A 21,723-nucleotide genomic window follows, 5' to 3' on the forward strand; every position below is an offset into this window, starting at 1 on the left:
TGATCACTACCACCCCCTGCCCCCTCTGCTGCCAATATCACTGATGCCACTTCCATACACTCACCTGCTGAACTGACAGCTTCATTGTAATCAGCTTGAGAAAGGAACTAAAATGTTCTGAAAGTTTGATTCTATTAGTTAGCCAATAATTGTATCACATTTATACCACTTTTGTTATTTTTTATTTCGACTTTTACTGACTAACACAGTACAGCAACATTACCTGCAATGTCCAACAATGGAAAACCTTCTTCCCAACTGCTCTTTCACTTCTTGTATTCCTGATTGGATTTGGGAATGGTCATTATTGCCGTGGTTTCTTAAAGGGGACATATACCATACATTTTAAGAATGCACTAAAACATGGGATCTAATGTTAAATTGAAGGATTCATTATTACTATATTACCTTTGCTGGTAAAGCCTGAACAGTGCTCTGGATCCACCCCCTGTTCCTACTTCCGGCACCTGAATCAGCTCAATATCTCTAAGGTGTCGCTACTTCCACTGAAGGAGACTGGGCCGGCAGCTTGAGGGGAGGGGCTTGAGGAGGAGTTGATGATGTCATGCTCAGTCCTTCCCTGCTGCTCACAACTGTGTCCCGCCTTCACTTCAGTAACGATTGTCTCCAATGTACCATCCCTGTCACCTCTCGAGCCTCACTCTGTCTCCTAAATCACTGCTGTCCTGCACAACTCATCTACTAACTCTATCACTTCTATTTCTTCAATCAAACAAAAAGTCAAGTAATCCATAAGTGGAGGGCTTCCATCACCATTCTCTGTTTCTATAACTTTTACACCCGACACTGGGAACAGAGACACAGGGAGGAATATGGGAGGAGTTCAGCCTGTGACCACTTCCTGTAAGAGAACATAGAGACACTCCCACTCCTCATTTCACTTTAAGCTCTGAGGAGAAAGGTTCTCTCTTCAGCTTTGATATAATAACATTTTTAGTAAATAAAATACTTTCACATCATTTTTTCTTGGCTTCATTACATATTGTAAGGAAAGCTGAATCGTATAACTGAATATGAACATTATATGAAATGTCTGTGTAGGGGTCTGCTAAATTAGACACCCCTAATTATATTGGCAGGCAAATCCCCAGTGGTATAGACGCCTAAATGGGTCCTACCAGGGGACCTATTTCATTATTCTGCCTCATGCTATGCCCCTGATGTTCTCAATAGTGACCAGTAGATGGCACTGTGCTAAAGTATAAAACCCTTTGTAGCCATGCACTCAGGGCCCATCTTGTGCTGGCTCTCGGCTGAGCAGGCAGGCAGAGATCGAGTGGAACCTAGACAGATGAGGTCTAGTAAGGATAGGCTACTCACCTTTATAGGTCACTGTAGGAGAGACAGATAGTCAGGATATTATAGCCTTATAATACAGGCAGGGGATGAACTTTCAAAGTTAAACTATACCATGGAACAATGTAGGTCTCTATAAAAATATATTGCATGAAACAGTTCATATGTAAAACTTCATCTAAATGAAACATTTTCATAATAATATACTTTTTAAGCAGTATGTGCCATTACATAGTAAGTTGGGTTAAAAAAAACATATTTCCTGATTTTAAGATACAATGGGACCAGTCCCTGGATCAACTTGTAGTATGAGCTCTCTCCCATATCCCTGTATTCCCTCACTTGCTAAACACCATCCAAATCCAATGTATCAGCCTGTACCCCTGATTCACTTCCCAGCTCTCCCTGTAACACCCCTTTCCCTCCTCTAATCTCATTGGCTCCCTCCTGTCTGCTGGGAGGAGCTACTGGTGAATAAAGCATCCGACCCTTCCTTGTACCTATCTAATGTATCAGCCTGTACCCCTGATTCACTTCCCAGCTCTCCTTGTAACACCCCTTTCCCTCCTCTAATCTCATTGGCTCCCTCCTGTCTGCTGGGAGGAGCTACTGGTGAATAAAGCATCCGACCGTTCCTTGTACCTATCTAATGTATCAACCTGTACCCCTGATTCACTTCCCAGCTCTCCCTGTAACACCCCTTCCCCTCCTCTAATCTCATTGGCTCCCTCCTGTCTGCTGGGAGGAGCTACTGGTGAATAAAGCATCCGACCCTTCCTTGTACCTATCTAATGTATCAGCCTGTACCCCTGATTCACTTCCCAGCTCTCCCTGTAACACCCCTTTCCCTCCTCTACTCTCATTGGCTCCCTCCTGTCTGCTGGGAGGAGCTACTGGTGAATAAAGCATCCGACCCTTCCTTGTACCTATCTAATGTATCAGCCTGTACCACTGATTCAGGGAGACAATTCCACATCTTCACAGCTCTCACTGTAACAAACCCCTTCCCAATATTTAGCCAGAACATCTTTTCTTCTAATCAGAATGAGTGACCTTGTGTCAGCTGGGAGGAGCTACTGGTAAATTAATCATTAGAGAGATTATTATATGATCTCCTTATATATTTATACATATGTAGAGAAGTGTTATTTGCCCTTTCCCTAACTGCATAACCCTGTGACTTTAAATCTGGAGCCACCAAAAACATGGCTGCTGCTTGCACTGCAGTGAGACAGTTTTCTGCCACAGCCTGGCCAATCAGCAAGAAGGATTTGCTTCTGACCTTGTGAACTCTCTGAAAGAAGTTTGGAGCCAAAATGAAAGTGAGGCTGAGGTTAAGCAGGAAGAAGAGAAGAAGAAAGCATGGTCTCTGCACAGCAGCCTGAGATTTCTTCTCTCTGCTGTAAGTGTTCCTGCTGATTTATCTGAGTAGGAAGCCAGGGATTTCACCTATAGAATATTTACCCATATAGGGAATCCCATAGTCAGAGCACAGGGAGTTAGTTAACCCTTTCCAGTCAGCCATCATAGTGAGTGGAACTATTGCAGCTGAGCTATTGCTAGGGGAGTAATCCCTGTAGGATAGATAGGAGATTTTCTTACCTGATAAATCCCTTTTGCGTAGGCCCTACCTGTCAGTGCAGGACGTCTGGGGTTAATGTTCTCCCCTCTGGAGGCAGGACAAACAGTAACTCTTTCTTGAGCTCCTCCTCTTCCCGTTCTCCAATTCCTAAGAAGGGCGGGATGCTGCACTGACAGTACGGGCCTAGGCAAAAGGGATTTATCAGGTAAGAAAATCTCCTTTATGCGGTCGGCCCTACCTGTCAGTGCAGGACGTCTGGGGAAGTCCCAAAGCCATCCAAAAATAGGGAGGGAACTATATACATATAAAATTTGTTTAAACTTTAGTTAAACTTGGAGTACCACGCGGCCGAATTGAGAATCGGCTTTGTGTTTTAAATCCAGTCTGTAAAATCTGGAAAAAGTGTGCAGCGAAGACCAAGTCGCAGCCTTGCAAATTGTCTCTGTTGAAACATTGTTGAAAAAGGCCCAGGAAGTACCAATCTTTCTGGTTGAATGAGCTGTAGCATGAAGTAGCGATTGCTTTTTTGCCAATGAATAAGCCATACGAATAGTGGATACGATCCATCTAGCAATAGTGCTTTTGGACGCTCTCTGACCAGCATTTTGCCCACTATGGAGAATGAAGAGAGACTCAGATTTTCTAAGTGCTTTAGTCTTGGTGACATACTTGTGAAGTGCTCTGACTGGATCAATGGTCAGTAGATTGGAATCTTCATCATTAGACATCTCTTGGGAAAAAGCTGGAATGACAATCTCCTGGTTGATGTGGAAAGGAGAAACCACTTAAGGCAAAAAGGATGGTACAGTCCTGAGTATTGCTCTGTCAGCGTGAAAAACCAACCACGGAGGGTTGCAGGAAAGTGCTGCGATATCTGAAACTCTTTTGGCCGAACAGATAGCGAAAAGGTAAACTGCTTTAAAAGTTAGTAACTTAATGTCCAAAGAGTCAATAGGTTCAAAAGGATGATGCTGAAGGCAGGTCAGAACTAAGTTGAGGTCCCAAGGAGGAGTAGGATCCCTTAACGGAGGGTGTAACCTCAACATTGCTTGAAAAAACAGTCTGAACTCAGGAAGGATGGCCCACTGTTGGTGAAACAGAGCCGCCAATGCTGAAAGTTGAACTTTAAGTGAAGATACACTGAGATTTTTGTCAGCTCCATCTTGGAGAAATTGAAGAATGTGTGGAGAGGAACATGATTTCCACAGTAAACCTTTAGTCTTGCACCAGTTGAAGAAAATGAACCAAACTCTGTGATAGGCTTTCACAGTAGAATTTCTACGTGCTGCCATCAAGGTCTCTGTAACTGGTGAAAATCCTTTCAGCATCCATGTTTGGGATTCAACAGCCATGCAGTGAGATGCAATTTGTGAACGTCTGGAAACCAGATGGAACCTTGGATGAGAAGGTCTGGCATGAGGGGCAGAGTGAATGGTGTGCCCGCTGACATACTCACTATGTTCGAGTTCAAGTTCTGCGTGGCCAGGCCGGTGCCACCAAAATCGTGGGAATCTTCTCCCTGCGAATCTTTGCCAGTAGCCTGGGAATCATCGGAATTGGTGGAAAGGCATAACCGAGGTGAAAAGACCAAGGAGTAGTTAAGGCGTCTACATCCTCCGCTAGAGCATCCTGGACCCTAGAGAAATATCTTTGGCATTGTGTGTTGTTCCTGGACGCCATGATGTCTACACAAGGGTTGCCCCATCTGTTGACTATTTGCTGGAAAACAGTTCGCTGAAGCATCCATTCCCCTGGGTCCAATGTGTAGCGGCTGAGGAAATCTGCCTGCCAGTTCTGTATCCCAGGGGTATATATATCGCCGATATGTGAACTTTGTGGGCTTCCGCCCAGGAGATAATCTTTGAGATCTCGGACATTGCTCTCTTGCTCTTGGTGCCCCCTTGCCTGTTGATGTAGGCAACTGCTGTTCCGTTGTCCGACTGGACTTGGATGTCAGAGTTTTGAAGGAGACTTTGCCAAAATGTAAGTGCATTGAAAATTGCTCGAATCTCCAGGACATTTATGTGGAGAAGTCTCTCTTGCGGTGACCATTTCCCCTGGCAAGATTGGAGTTTTCAATGTGCTCCCCAACCGAACAGACTGGCATCCGTTGCAATGACTGTTGGTTCTGGTGTTTGCCAGAGTTTCCCTGTTAACACATTGTTTGGTTGAAGCCACCAATGAAGAGTGGTCTTGACTTGTTGAGACAAGGAGATGGACTGGGATAGATCCTGATGGTTCTTGTTCCAGTATTTGAGGAAATGGTTTTGCAATGGTCGAATGTGAAACCGTGCAAAAGGAACAGCATCGATGGAAGACGCCATGAGTCCCAGTGATCTCAGAATGTCGTCTGCTGACGGACATGTTTTGGATAGCAGGTGTAGGATAGAGGCTGATAGTTTGAGGTATTTGTCTTGAGGTAAGGCTCCATGCCCAAGAAGGTCAGATGACGAGTGGGATGAATGATTCTCTTGCTGTAGTTGATGATCCATCCGTGTTTGGATAAAGTGAGAATGGAATTCTTAGTCATGATCTGAGCTTGATGGTGAGATGTCGCATAAATTAAGATGTCGTCTAGATACGGGAATATATGGCAACCTGTCGCCCTGATGGTGGCTATCAACGCCCCCAAGACTTTTGAGAAGACTCGAGTGGCTGACGTGAGCCCGAAGGGCATTGCTCGAAACTGAAAGTGTTGCCCTTGAATCAGGAACCGCAGGTATTTTTGGTGATCTTCGTGAATGGGAATATGCAGATAAGCATCTTAAAGATCCACTTTGGATAGGAACGCTCCTGCAGGGATAGATGCCGTGATGGATCGGATTGATTCCATCTTGAACCTCTGATAACGAACATGTTTGTTGAGTGGGAGGAGGTTGAGGACTGGGCGAAAACCCCCATCTTTTTTTGGCACTAAGAAAAGATTGGAGTAATAACCTTGGAAATGCTGTAGTGCTGGGACTGGAACAATAACTTCTTTGCGAAGCAGTTCTTGCAGTATGTCGTACAGGGCTGCTGCCTGTTTTGTATCCTTGGAGGTTGAAGAAGGAACAAATTGATTTCTTGGCATTCTTTGAAAGGGAATTTTGTAACCTGATGAAAGGATTTGGAGTACCCAGGGGTCGTGGACAGCGAGTTCCCATTCGGAGTGAAATTTTTGAAGGCGACCTCTGACTGGGATGGTAGGAAGATGGGAAGTGTTGGAGTCAGGAATCCTGTGGTTTCGCAGGGCCTGCTCTTTTGTTGTTTCTGGGCTGAGATTGCCAGGATTTAAATTTCTTGTTCGTAGGCTGAGAGGAATTTGGTCTCTGTCTGTAGTTAGGTTTCTGAGATGAATTCCAAGATCTGTGATGATAATTTCTCTTATGAAATTCTCTTTTGTTTCTATAGCCTTGAGGGAGGAAAACTCCTTTACCACCTGTCAAATCCGAAATGATCTTTTTGAGTTCGGAACCAAAAAGGTAAGAACCTTCGAATTTAAGAGATGTCAGCTTATGTTTGGAAGCAGAATCTCCTGCCCACTGTCGCAACCACAATGCTCTCCGAGCCGTGATGGAGGATGAAGAAGCCTTGGCTGCCAGCTTGGCAATTTCCAATGAGGCATCACTGAGGAAGGAGAAGGCAGCGGATATTTTATCCAAATCAAGTGTGGAAGGATCTTTCTTTTTGAGATCTTGACACCAGTAACGTGCAGTTTTTGCTACTGACAGTGCTGCAGATGCTGGACGAAAAATAGCAGTAGTGTTCAGGAAACCTCTTTTAAGAGCCGAGTCCATTTTTTTGTCCATGGGGTCTTTAAAGGAACCCGCATCTTCGGTAGGCAAAGTGGTATTTTTTGAAAGCCTAACAATAGGTGAATCCACCTTGGGAGACTTGTCCCATACAGCCTTAAATTCGTCAGCCACTGGAAATTTGTTAAAAAAAAATTTGAGAAATAGTAGACCTTTTGTCGGCCTCTGCCCATTCGTCTGAAATGGCTTTGGTAATACCTTTACTTGTGGGAAAACATTTGGATCTTTTTGATTTATTTCCTAGTACTCTATCTGCTTTGGAGATAGGAGTTTGAGTTTCTGCTATTTCCAAAGTGTTGCATATGTGTTTAAGGAGCATCTTAACTTCCTCAGGTTGTTTGGTGGCAGAAGGTGAACTATTGTCTGAAGAAGTAGACAAGGAGCCCTCTGAGTCAGAAGTATGAGACTCATTGTCTGAGCATGATTCCAGTGAGGAATGGGATGCAGATGGGGCTTCTATCTTTTGCCTCTTAGTGTGCTTAACTTGACCTTTAAGAGCTTGTGACACTGAAGACTGAACCCGATTCTGTATCCATTCCATAAATTGTGTCATCTGATTTGGGTCTTGTACAGGGCTAATAGAGGCTTGTGGAGCAGAGGCCGCACTCTCTTTGCTAATGGTAGGAGTACAGGTAGAAGGTAGTGCATGTACTTGGGCAGTAGTAGTAAGAATAGTAGGCAAAGGGTTTGTGTCTTGGTCAGACTGTGGAAAATCAGACTCAGATTCTATAGTGTGCAGTGTAGGCATCTTGTCTGGGGAAGGAGATCTAGAGCATTTGCATTTCCTACCCTTTTAAGAAGGTGCCTTATGAGTTCTATTACTGCGTACAGCGTTCTTGTCAGGTGTCATGGCTTGGATGAGGTCCAATAAATCTTCCTTAGCCGCCATGATAAGAAGAGGCTTAAAAAATACCCACGCGCTGAATGCGCACTAGTGAAACAAGGAGCGGCGGAAGAGACGTCACGCGTCTGCTTCGCGCCAACCTGACCGCTGCATTATGGGACTTGTAGTCCGGAAATGCGCCTGAACCTGCAGCGCGATGCGCTGGAGGAAAAACACACCGGATAGTTCAGTAAGGGGCTCAGCTGGAGGAGCACACACAAATGGCGCACAGGGCAATCAATCAGGGCTCAACATGTGGGTAAGACACGGAGCGCACTAAGAATAGGGGCTCACTGGGGGAGCGCGCCAAAGTGACAAGGGGGGCTCAGGCATGAATGAAGTACACATGCATACTTACAAGGGAAGCGCACAGATCAAGGGGCTTAACCCTGGAGCTCGCCAAAATCTTCATTCTGGGCTCTGACTAACAGTAGCACACAGGGGGCTCACTGATTAGGAGCACTCAAGAACCTTTATCTTGTATGATGAATTTTCTAAATAAATATTTTCTATGGAGAGGAGGAAGATATATCCGCCCCCGAGCAGGACAAACAAAAAACTAATGGGAGGAAGTGGAGAACGGGAAGAGGAGGAGCTCAAGAAAGAGTTACTGTTTGTTCTGCCTCCAGAGGAGAGAACATTAACCCCAGGCGTCCTGCACTGACAGGTAGGGCCGACCGCATAAAGGACTTCAGCCCTGTAGTGAGTTGCCAGCGTGTACACCCGATCTGGACTGTGGATTTCCCATCAGCCTCTGTGACACGTACAGTGGATCCTCAGGAATTCAGGAAGCCTTTCCCTACACCAGCATTCCAAGCTCAGTGTGGATTAAAGCTGCCAGACTGCTTCCCTGTATCTGCTCTGCCTCACAGGATCCTTCTTCTTTCACTATCACTGGGAGTTGGTGAGACCTTCACTTTACACATCCCGGGGGCATCAATCTGGTGTTGCAACACATAATTCTCATCATATTACTGTAGGGTTAGGGTTATATCCCCTCAGACCCCTAGTGTGCACACTCACCATTCTTAAAGTGACAGTGGACATTTTCATACAAATGGTGATACTTCTTATATTGTCTAATATTCATTGTATTATTGTTATTTCACTGTTCTTATTGCACTGCATATATTACATTACATATTACTGCATATCTGCTTATTGTGTTGTTTATTGTCTGCTACAATTGGTACCAAAATCACTGCTATTGCAGTTCCCAGTGAGTTATATGCCACCAACATCTGGTTTTAGCCCTGGCTGGAGGCACTTAACTTATCCAAACCCCTAAATCTCCCACTTAGCGGAGGCTTGGGATTTATACTGTTAGCGCCAGTGTGGCCCTGGATATTCCTGCCAAGAAAGGGTTACACATAGTTATCATATCTCCCCTTAAGCGCCTCTTCTCCAGAGTGAACATCCCCAATTTGGCCAGTCTTTCCTCATAGCTGAGATTTTCCCTTTACCAGCTTAGTTGCCCTTCTCTGTCCCCTCTCTAATACAATAATGTCCTGTTTGAGTGATGGAGACCAAAACTGTAGGGCATATTCTAGATGGGGCCTTACCAGTGCTCTATACAGTGGGACCCCCTCCTCCCGTGACTCTCTGCCCCATTTAATACAAGTCAAGACCTTATTTGCCCTTGATGCTGCTGACTGGCATTGCTTGCTACAGACAAGTTTATTATCTACAAGGACTCCAAGCTCCGTCTCCATTATGGATTTGCCTAGTGCAGTCCCATTAAGGGTATAAGTGGATATTGTTACATCCCAGGTGCAGGACTTTCCATTTATCAACATTGAATCTCATTTGCCACTTAGCTGCCCAGATTGCCAGTTAGTCAAGATCCTGTTGCAAGTGCCACATCCTGGATGGAATTAATTGGGCTGATAGTTTTGTCTCATCTGCAAACACTGATACATTACTTACAATACCCTCCCCTAAGTCATTAATGAACAAGTTAAATAAAAGTGGACCCAATACTGAGCCCTGAGGGACCCCACTAAGAACCTTACTCCAAGTAGAGAATGTCCCATGAACAACCACCCTCTGTACCCGATCCTGTAGCCAGTTTCCTATCCATGTGCAAACGACTTCATTAAGCCAAACAGACCTTAGTTTAGAAAGCAGTCGTTTGTAATCTTAAATAGAAAATTTTAAGAACTAAGTCCCACCCTCTGGGATCCTACAAGTCACGGTGCCCACTAACCAAACAAACCATATATGTTAGACACATGAGCTAATTACTAGCCCCCACTTATAAAAATGTCAAGTCCATTTGCTCCTAATGGATAAATCTTCCATTAAATCTGATTGGGAGAGTGACTTTCTGAAGCTAATTTACCATCTCCTACAGCTGCCGTTACTGCTAATGTACAAAGATGTGAAAGAATTAGATTTGACCTTAAACTACTTTCTTTGGAAAGGGAAAAAAACAAAGATTTCTCTAAGTAAGCTAAAGCAATCTAAATGTTTTGGAGGCCTTAATATACTTGACCTAGGGATATCTATTATCTTGAGGCCCTGTCAAGATATCTTGTAGACTGACTGTCTGGTAAGGACAAATGTACAAATACAGCAGTTGAACTGGTTTCAGACAACAAGGCAAATGTGATAGAATGTTTTCATAAAACTTAGAAAAGAAAATCCATTGCATAGAATATAGTTTGGAAGCTCTTACGCCAGCATTAAAATACCAATTATCAGTTTAATCCCCCTCTCCCTTTAGATAATTTAAGAAAATTCAAATGTTCATGCTTTTTTTGACTGGCCCTTTAAATCATGATGGAAGACAAAGGGAATGAAATCCTTGAAGCTTGTTGTGGAGTCTAGTAATGGGCATTTGATATCCTGGCAGTCTCCTAGAGGTAAGTGATAAATGAGTATATTACCAGCTTGGAGTTAATATTAGTCCATCCAAAATTCTACGTCGTTAATCCTAGAACATTGTGCTATTTAAGTGCACTTCAGACTTATATAAATAACTAAGATATTATTAAAGTAAAAATTCTAATACATTATTTGTGGCTTCTTGACCCTAAACACTTGCTACACAAAACCTTTATTTCTTGACACTTCCATTTCTCCTGATCAGCTGATTTCATCTCTGAGGGTTAATAATAGTTTATTTGACTCCGAAATTTGGAGGGAACAGCATTTTTTTTAGATCCAGAAAAATATAGAAGAGAATATATGATAAAGTAGTTATAATACTTTGACTTGTTGAACAAAAAAGAGAGAGATAATGTCTAGTTTGGGATTGAATTACTGACTTTAAGATTAATTTGTAAGTCATGGCATTGCTTTGTTTTGTTTTATTTGCTTTTCTTTGTTTTTCTTTTCTGTTTGTATACTTTGAAAGTTTATTCATGTTACCTTATTGTGGTGTTTATGCAAATGGCCTGTAGATGTCACTGTGCTCATACTTATACTGTGTATACTTCCTGGTATCTTAAAAGTGAAAGTTACTGTTGTGTAATGGCTGCATGACTCTGCTAGTAAAGCACTGTTATACTCTACTCATCCTCGGCTACCCAAAACATAACAAATGACGACAAGGATGTCTCTTCTACCTCTGCAGCAGCCTGAACCTTTTCTTCCAAACCCTGGTGAGCCTACCATACCTTTTACTGCTTGGATCCGTATGTTTGACAATGACATTATTGCTGCTGACAAAGGGGAGATTTTTAGTGCTAGAAAGCTTTACTTATTCACTGCCTGGGAGCAGAGAGACAGCGTATATTCTATACATTACCATTACCTGATGAGACTTATGAAACTGCTCTTACTACTATAAAGAACTTTTTCATGCCAAGAGTAAATTCCATCAACGTGGACAGCGTAATGGCGAATCGAGTGAAGCGAGCTGGTTGTTACCTGTGAGTTTGGGAATCTAACAGATGAAATGCTAAGAGACCAAATAATGGAAAAAACAAACTCACCTCACATTAGAGAGAGACTGCACCTAGAGAAGGATTTAACCCTTACAAAGGCTATTATAGTTACTAGCCAAATTGAAACAGCAGTGGCAGAGGCTAAAACTCTCAGTCAGGGAACTGCTGGGAAAGTACAGACTGTGAATCCAGCACTGTGGCCTAATAATGTACAGTCACAGGAAAAATACAGTACTAAGGAAAGGGATTCACCTACACTGCAAAACCGTGCAGCAAATACAAATAGAAAATATTGCTTTCACTGTGGTTCAACACAACACACTGCAAATCATGTTACATGTCCTGCAAAGGTTATACGGTGCCCCGGATGCACAAAAGTAGGACATTTTGCTAAGATCTGCTGTAGTTCTGCTAAAGATGTTCATGAAGTCACTACTACAAATGTCCCAGTATTAAGTGTGGATAAAGCTGGTACATTTATTGCAGACAAATTTATATGTCAGTGTCAGTGTCAGTACTGCTTCTGCTGACAAGGGACACTCCATTAACCTGATGTGATACAGGTTCAGCTCTTTCTATACAACCAAAGGAGATTTTCTTGAAATACTTTGCAAAAGATCCGCTTGTTGCACCTGCCCTGAAACTGTCAGTTACTTAAAGGATCCAATCCCTGTGCTTGGTTACTTGCCAGTGACTGTACAATTTGATTCAAATACTGCAAAATGTGACTTTTACATTGTGAATAAGGGAACTGCTATACTTGGGAGGGATCTCTTTGCTGCATTAAACCTACAATTAGTTGATGTCTCATTACTACAGCACCAGTGCCTGACACACAGCCAGTGTCTAACATTTCACCACTTCAGCCAGTACCATTCCCTGATTCAGCATGGGATAAACTTGCTATTGAAATTCTTGGTCCTTTTACAGATGCTCCTATAGACTGTAGATTTACTATAACCTTGATAGACTATTACAGTAAATGGCCTGAAATTGCATGTTTCTCATATAACATCAGCTACAGTAATAACATTTCTGTCTACAGTCTTCAGCAGAGAAGGTAATCCAAAGGAGTTAATATCAGACAACGGACCACAGTTTGTCTCATATGAGTTTGAATCCTTTCTGAGAGAGAGGAATATTGTGCATAAGAAATCTTCAGTGTATTACCCACAAGCAAATGGAGAAATCTAGTGATTCAACAGAAGTCTGAAAGAAACACTACAGACAGCAAATCTTATTGAGAAATCTTGGAAAGTATTTACAACAGAGTTCCTACATAACTACAGTGCAACGTGCCATGCAACAACCCAATCATCTCCAGCTGAATTATTACATGGCAGACAGATGCGCACTAAGTTACATGTTGCAGACATCAAACTTCCACAAAATACTGTGCCTACAAAATCATCTACTGCTGACATTGTGATACGTCAACAAGCCAAATGCAAGGCTTATATTGACAAAAAACTTGGTGCAAGAGAAGTGCACTTTCAGCCTGGATCTTTAGTCATAATTAAGAAACCAGGAATACTGAAACAAGGACAATCTAAATGTACTACACCACTTGAAGTGAGACGCCAGTGAGGACCATAAACATATGAACTGTCTGATGGATGCATATGGAATGCAAGTCGTCTTGCTCCTTGTCAGGGAGCCGGGAGCTCCCTCCAGGGAGGTTGTCTGGATCAAGGAGGAAGCAACCTTGAGGGAACAAGGTCGCGGTATCCAAAGGGTTAAACGGAGAATAGTCAGGATCAGGCAAGAGTTCACAGGCAGGCAGAATACAATCAAAGTCCAAAGTCCAGGCAAAGGGTCAGGATACAAGGCAGGAACAATATTAGGCAATAAGGCACACAGGAAACCCAGGATATGCTTCAGGAAAGTAATCCTATTCTTGGGCGCCATTCTGGCGTCTAGTTGGAGTTTTTATATTCAAATTTGGCGCCATTCTGACGTCATTGACGCTCTTGCGCCGACGTCGGCGCGCTGACGTCATCGCCCGGCGCCGCTACCCACGTGGCGGCCATGGGCGCCGCCATTTTGGGAGCGACGCCGGCGAAGATGGACGCGCCGCCCGGAGCTCCTGGGCCTGCTCCGGGCGGCGATCGTTACACTCCTGTTAGATATGACTTTGGAGAAGCTCTATTTGATGAAGGACATTTTCCTACTCCTGATGTCAACTGCAATAGGCCTGAAGAAAGTGAACCTATAAGGCGTACTGAGAGAATCAGAAAACTACCTGCATGGACCCAGGACTATGTGATGGGAATAATGTATATTATTGCTTTAAGATGCATTGTTGTTGTTTATTATATTTGCCCAAATGCTTTCCTACTATAGGGGGAATATGTGGTGTTCATGCAAATGGCCTGTAGATGTCACTGTGCTCATACTTATACTGTGCATACTTCCTGGTAGCTTAAAAGTGAAATTTACTGTTGTGTAATGCCTGCATGAATCTGCTAATAAAGCACTGTTATACTCTACTCATCCTCGGCTACCCAAAACATAACACTTATTGATACAATAATTTTTATTGACTGTATTACTGTATTTGTGATGTTTTGTCATGGAGTGATACTACCTGAATTCAATTTATACCCACTGAAATATGTGACATGTGTATTCAAATCTTGTTTATTAACATTGTCTTATGGTGATTTATTCTTATCAATGCCAATAAATACTGCAAATTCCAATAAAAATACCAATGTAATGTAACTAATAGTTATCTTTAAGGTGAATTGTCCCTTTAGCTCCCCCTTAGTGGAAATATTCATGTAACTCTACATTGATATGAGAAGAAATATATCACATATTATTATAGACTTAATTATTAGAAAAATATATTGTGTTGTTTCTAAAGTATTTGTTTATTATTAAGATGAATTAATTTTCCCAAGGATTGGTAATTACCCTAAACCCCAGACTCTCCTGGAGATTTCTCAGTAGGTTTCCCAGATGTGGTTATTTCTGGCACTGGTTAATAAAAGGAGATCAGTTAAGCCCTTCCTTGCCCAGTCACTATCTGGGTAACTGATCTGTTCTTCCCTGTCCAGTCAATATCTGGGGTAGTTCTGGTAGGTACAAATCAGGTGAGTATAATATTCCAAGAACATCTTTCCTGTAAAGTGATTTCATTGGAAAGAAATGGTTGGGATTGTGTTAGTAAAATGGCAGGAGAAATACAGAGCAGGTTACACATTGGGAGAAGCTCATGGACATCTTCCTATGGTTCCACAGTATCTGGGGTGGTTCTGGTAGGTGCAAATCAGGTGAGTATAATATTCCAAGAACATCTTTCCTGTAAAGTGATTTCATTGGAAAGAAATGGTTGGGATTGTGTTAGTAAAATGGCAGGAGAAATACAGAGCAGGTTACACATTGGGAGAAGCTCATGGACATCTTCCTATGGTTCCACAGTATCTGGGGTGGTTCTGGTAGGTGCAGATCCGGTGAATTTTCATAGAACATCTTTCCTGTATAGTGTAAGCTAAAGTTCTGTAATATAAGTAAAATGTTCCATGACATAGAAGGTGGCTGAGAAGTGACTCTTCTGGGCTGTGTATTTTATCTCTACATAAGCAAAAGGGCACAATTTACCATATTTCCTGACAATTATCTTAATAAATGCTGCTTTTTTCTTTTCAACATTTTTATTGAGTTTAATAAATGCTGCTTCAATGTCCAACAATAGAAACCCTTCTTCCCAACTGCTCTTTCAGTTCTTATATTCCTGATGGGATTTGGGAATGGTCATTATTGCCATCGTTTCTTAAAGGAGAACTAAACCCCCAAGCCAAAAGCCCCCTTAACTGCCTTCCATTGCTCCCCATCCCATAATTTGCATTAGTAAAAAAAGAACGCCTTAAAAAAATCTGACCCTAAAATGCAGAGCAGCTCAGTGGAGCTCCAGGGCTCCATCTTCCACTGCTTTGTATTCTTTCAGGTCTCAACACCAAAACAAAGCCTTTGGGAACATGTGCAATTGGGCCAAGTCAGGGATCCACTTCTACTGTGCTGCTCTGTATTATAGGGTCAGTTTTATAGTGTCACATATTCATCATCAGCTTCTCAATTGGACCTTTTACATTCTTGTGAAAAGCATTTGCTATGAGAGCCTTATAATTGCCAATAATCCAGCCTGCAAAGAATAAAAATGCTCCCCTCCCTTTCTTTTGTGATTATCACTTTTAACTGATTTCAATACCCAAAGAATCTTCTATTTCACACAAAGGATTGTCAGCTCCTGCGTGCATTCCACCAGCTCATCTGAATTTTAAACCATAACTATCATTGTTTATATGTCCCTACAAATATCTATACTATGTGAATATCTCCACTATCAGTCAGCTCCAAGTTGTAAATATTAAGTATTGGGCAGTATAGTGTGACAAGGAGATCACCAAACAGCAATTGTAGTAAAATTACATTTATATTTGGAAAATATTTACAAAAATCAGAAAAGAAATAAAAAGAAATGAAGATTTATACAGCAATAAACAGTAATTATTTGCTAATAATAAATGTAATAAATGTTCTGGAACAAGGGTGAATATGACATACGTGTAACGTACAGAATCCCAAAACCCGGAGAAAACCCCAAGGTCCTGGTCATGACACTTCTGCCTATAACAAGTGCCTTTTGCTTCAGGAGGAGCCCTCTGCTACTCACATGCCACCAGGTTGTAAAGTGAGAGGAACAAGGGGCAAGTTCTGGGCACATAAGGGAACCATAACGTATACACGTTATGCACTGGTTCTGAAGTTAGGGTGCAGAACGTGACAGTACAATGGCCCATGAGAGGGAAAAAATGGAAGAAGCTCCTGCTATTCCGCAAACTGCTGAGCTGCTTTACTCTTCCCTTCTTCTGTGCCTGGAGGAACAAGAGGGAAAACAGGACTTTATTATTCAAGGTCTGTGTTCCCTCTCTGACAGACTGGATGCAGTTCAGCAATCCTCTGCGATTCCTGAGGGGTCTGCCTCATCAGCTACTCCAGGTAATAGAGGTTTTTCCCATAACCCAAAAATCCCCTTTCCTGATAAGTTTAGTGGGGATAGGAGTACATTTTTTAGAGGCATGTAAGTTATACCTCAGTTTTTTCCCTCACAAATTCCCTACTGGTGAGGATGAAGTAAGTTTCATTATGACGTTACTACAAGGTGACCCACAAGTCTGGGCACTAAGATTTCCCCCTCTGATCCTGCCCGTCTTTCCCTAGAAGCATTTATTGCTACCAACGCCATGTTATACAATGACCTGGGTCGTGCTAACTCTGTCAATTACGCGATTTGTAAACTCTGTCAAGGGAAAAGAGTAATTGAGGAGTATTGTACGGAATTCCGCTGCTGGTCAGTTGAGACGGGGTGGAATGATACAGCTCTTTGTAGATAACTCTGCGTGGGGCTTTCTAGCTCTGTCAAAGACAGCCTGGTTAATTACCCTCCTTCATCCACTTTGGATGACCTTATGAGGTTCACCATCCAAATTGATAGGAGGCAAAGAGAAAGATGGGCTGAAGGGGGTACATATTTCCCTATTATATGTGATAATGACGAATCACAAACTCAACCCAACTCACCTTGTTTCCTAAACCTCAGGGGTAACCCATGCAATTGGGGCTACTCGCTTGCCTCCCGAGGAAAGGGCCCTTAGACGATTCATGGGTCTGTGCATATATTGTGGGGATAAGGGGCATTTCCTTAAAAATTGTCCCAAGAGGCCAGGAAAACCTCAAAACCTAAGTGGGGAAGGGGAGCTCCATTTGGCTAGAGAGATTTCCTCTCCTCAATTCGCCGCTAAAAATGTAGCACCTGTTGTTCTGTCCTGGGGGTTCAGTTTCAGCCATGGTGGATGATGGGGCTGGGGGGAATTGCTTAGATGCTGCCTTCACAGAAAGGTATAATATTCCCCTCACACCTCCTATGAGGATTTCTGCAATTGATAAAAGCCCACTGGGGTCAGGTCTGGTAACCCAAAAATCCAATACTTTGTCCATGTGTGTAAACAATATTCATTGTGAAAAATTAGCTTTTCACGTTCTCGATGGTTCCTCATCCCCGTTAATTCTGGGGTTACTTTGGCTACAGGTACAAAACGGCTATAGAAACAAGGTTTGTGCTACTGCCACATCATAGTAAATAACTATGGCACCACTCAATAAATAAGTATTAGATCAAAAATACAAAATAAAATAAAGAATAAAGGAGAAAACACTCACAGTTCACCTCAGTCCCAAGGTGCAAAATTAAAATTACTGTGTCCAAAAGGGATGTGAGGGTCTCCAAAAATAAGAAAACAAATGTAAAAAGTAGAAAAATTTATTAGGACATGAAACCTAACGCGTTTCGTGCCTATTGGGGCACTTACTCATAGGCTAAATGGCACCCCCCTGTACACATGTTATAAAGGGGCTGTGACCAATCACAAAGTTACAAACACATGTTACCACTCCATTACAATTAGTAAAGTTCCACCTAGTGGTTAAAAAGCTGTACATTGTGTATGTATGTAACAGTTAGCTTTTTAACCACTAGTGGAACTTTACTAATTGTAATGGAGTGGTAACATGTGTTTGTAACTTTGTGATTGGTCACAGCCCCTTTATAACATGTGTACAGGGGGGTGCCATTTAGCCTATGAGTAAGTGCCCCAATAGGCACGAAACGCATTAGGTTTCATGTCCTAATAAATTTTTTCTACTTTTTACATTTGTTTTCTTATTTTTGGAGACCCTCACATCCCTTTTGGACACAGTAATACAGGTACACAACCCCCACATTTATTGGGTAACTGGGGAGGTTATTCAGTGGGGTTCCAAGTGTAAAGATTCATGTCTAGCTCCCACTCTAATGGTGGCAGTTACTTCCCTAGAGAAACTCCCTTCTGTTGAGCATTGTTCTAAGTCTTGTTCTGGGGTACATAGTTCCCTTTCGCAATTGTATCCACTCAGAAAAGAGCAGCCGATAAGCCCCGTAGGGAGGTACCCAAATATCAGGTTGGGGACTTGGTTTGGTTATCCACAGGGAATATCAATCTTAAAATCCAATTTCTTAAGCAGGGGCCCAGGTTTATTGGTCAATATCATACTGTAGAGATTGCTAACCCTACCTCTGTCTGTCTCAAGTTACCTGATACGTTTAAGTTATGTAACTTGTTTCATGTTTCTGTGTTGAAACCAGCCATACAGGTCCATCAGCAATCATGTCCTCCTCCAGTGTTGGTAAAGAGTCCGATGTCTGGCTTAATCACCTTAGGCAACAGTTCCATCCCAGGTCTCCTGGTAAGCTTGAGGGTCCAGTGGCCCTTCCTCAAGAGGGGGGTAATGTAACGATATTAACTTACCCTGGTGGTCCAGTGGCTTTCCTTGGTGGTCGGGGGTCTGGCGGGGATGCCCACTGCATGGATGTTCTTCCCATCAGCACCAGTTCTCCTATGGCGTGTACGGATGCGCCATTCCGGGTTTATGTACCAGTGTGATGTCGTCATTGTGCAATGGCGCCAAATTCAATGTATTTAAAGGGGCTTTGTAATAAAACACATTGCCCATTGTTAGGTTCTATTAGTTAGTTCCTGGTGCTTAATTCTACTTGTATCCTGCTTGTTCTTCTGGTTTGACCCTTGCCTGTTACCTGACTATTCTGACCTCTCCAAGCTGACCCTTGTCTGTCTGACTATTCTACACTCTCCATTTCTGATTCTGGCCTGTCTGACTATTCTTAACTCTGCTTGTGCTGGCCCGGCCTGTCTGTTCCACGCTGCATTGTCTGGTCTGTGTTCCAAGCTGTGTTTCTTCCATCCAGTATCCTTGTGAGACGATCGTGCCCCTTTGCTCATCCAGAACCTTTAGCTTTGCTCCTCTCTTAGTAAGACCTGGTGGGATCCAATTAGCTGAGGGCTCCTCCTGAGTTGAAAGGCGGCTGTTAAAGGCAGAAGCAAGAGCCGAGACCAGGGAGCCCAGCGTTGGTTCTGGAGTTAGGGCGCCGAACGTGACACACTGATCACTTGTGGCCAGATTGGCAAAAGGTGAAACAAGCCATATCTACTTGCAATTAGAAGGAAAGTAATAGCAGTGAATCAGAGCCTTAGCAGCGGTAGCACAGAAACACCTGGTCCCTGGTTCAACTCCAGGCAGATGTTACAATATCACAAATATAATTACTATTAATTCTGTTCACAATTTGTATAGCACATTTCTCCCATTAATGCAAATGTTTATTTTCAGACCAACCACAACACCAATAACAAGAAACACAACAGTTGAGCTTTTGTTATTATTATTATTATACTTTACAGTGTGATTGAGTTTTACTTTTCTCCAATGAAACGTACGCAGTTTATGTAGACTAATCACAGCAGCAATCACATTGGTAAGATTAGGACTTTTATTATTATACTGGTCAATGTATTTCTATTTCCTCTTCAGACAATGAATGAGAAGAACCAGACGTTGGTCAATGAGATTGTTCTCTTGGGATTTCAGAATCTCCACAACTTCAAGATCCCCCTGTTCTCTCTGTTTCTTCTGATTTACATTATGACAGTTTGGGAGAATGTCCTCATCATAGTGTTGGTGTCCTCCAGCCGGAACCTCCAGTCCCCCATGTACTTCTTTCTCCAGCAGTTGTCCCTGTCTGATCTACTGGCATCTACAAATATCATACCCACCCTGCTCCAAACTGTAAAAAATGAAGGAACAACAATTTCTTTTTTTGACTGTATAACACAATTGTATTTTTTTGGTGGTTCAGAATCTTTTGAGTGTTTTCTTCTAGCAGTAATGTCCTATGACAGATATGTGGCCATCTGTATCCCACTGAGTTACACTTCTATAATGTCCCACAGGGTCTGTGTTACATTAATTCTTATATCATTGGTTCTTGGCTTTGGCATTACAATGATTTCAGTGTATCTAGTAGGGACACTACAGTTCTGTGACCAAAATACCATTAACCATTTCTTCTGCGATTTCTTTCCTCTTCTAGAACTTTCCTGCTCAGACACTTTCTTAGTACAACTAGAAGTAATGATAGTTACTATCCCAGTAGTTATTTGTCCCTTTATACTCATCACTGTATCATATATGTGTATTGCCCATGCAATCCTAAAGATAGTGTCCAATACCGGGAGACAAAAAGCCTTCTCCACCTGCAGCTCCCACTTGACTGTGGTCTCCATATTTTATGGGACTCTCATTGCTATTTATGTGGTTCCCCCCAGAAACCAATCACAGACCATAAGCAAAGTTCTGTCTCTTTTATACACCATATTGATTCCTGTGATTAACCCAGTTATTTACAGCCTGAGAAATAAAGACATGAATGATGCCCTTAAGAAACTATAAGTAAATGGAATATAATGTTTGGATAAACACCTTCAGACTTCAGACCCAAAGGGCCCACCAGAAGACCTGACCCCCAAGGTCCCACTGTGACCATACACCCCCCCACCCATAATGATCACTACCACCCCCTGCCCCCTCTGCTGCCAATATCACTGATGCCACTTCCATACACTCACCTGCTGAACTGACAGCTTCATTGTAATCAGCTTGAGAAAGGAACTAAAATGTTCTGAAAGTTTGATTCTATTAGTTAGCCAATAATTGTATCACATTTATACCACTTTTGTTATTTTTTATTTCGACTTTTACTGACTAACACAGTACAGCAACATTACCTGCAATGTCCAACAATGGAAAACCTTCTTCCCAACTGCTCTTTCACTTCTTGTATTCCTGATTGGATTAGGGAATGGTCATTATTGCCGTGGTTTCTTAAAGGGGACATATACCATACATTTTAAAGGACAAGGAAAGGCAAAAAAATAAAATCCCATTATTACTTTCTTTAATGAAAAAGAAACCTATCTTCAATATACTTTAATTAAAAAATGTGTACCGTTTTTATAAGAAACCTGACTGTATGCAGTGAAATTCTCCCTTCAGTTACTGCTGTGGATAGGAATTGTCAGACGGTCCCTAACTGCTTTGCAGGGAAACAATCATACTTATGAACAGCAGGGGGAGCCCCCGCCTTACTTCCCAGCCATGCAGAACTCAAGCAGCTTTGTTTATGACGATCCCTAAGCAGCACAGACCACACTGAGCATGTGCAGGGTCAGGGTCAGGCAAAGATGTATAACAAAGTTACAAGATGACAGCCCCCTGTGGCCAACTTTGAAAGCATAAATCATTTGTTTGATTAGGCTTGTGGTGCAGTAAGTTCATGTTTATGTTTAGTATACAAAATACAGC

At 42.4% G+C, this 21,723-nt stretch overlaps 1 protein-coding gene across 1 annotated transcript; it reads left to right on the forward strand.

Moving 5' to 3' along the window:
* Positions 1 to 19,893: 19,893 nt before the first annotated feature.
* LOC121401682 (olfactory receptor 5G3-like) lies at positions 19,894 to 20,923 on the forward strand. Its single transcript, XM_041587419.1, has one exon. The coding sequence runs from the start codon at positions 19,897 to 19,899 to the stop codon at positions 20,809 to 20,811; it is 915 nt and encodes a 304-aa protein (XP_041443353.1). The 5' UTR covers positions 19,894 to 19,896; the 3' UTR covers positions 20,812 to 20,923.
* The last annotated feature ends 800 nt before the right edge of the window (positions 20,924 to 21,723 follow it).

This window comes from Xenopus laevis, chromosome 3L (assembly GCF_017654675.1).
Source record: "Xenopus laevis strain J_2021 chromosome 3L, Xenopus_laevis_v10.1, whole genome shotgun sequence".
NCBI lineage: Eukaryota > Metazoa > Chordata > Amphibia > Anura > Pipidae > Xenopus > Xenopus laevis.

Bases quoted from the DNA above. Each gene is read 5' to 3' on its own strand.
- LOC121401682 (XM_041587419.1), top strand. From the start codon at position 19,897: ATGAATGAGAAGAACCAGACGTTGGTCAATGAGATTGTTCTCTTGGGA.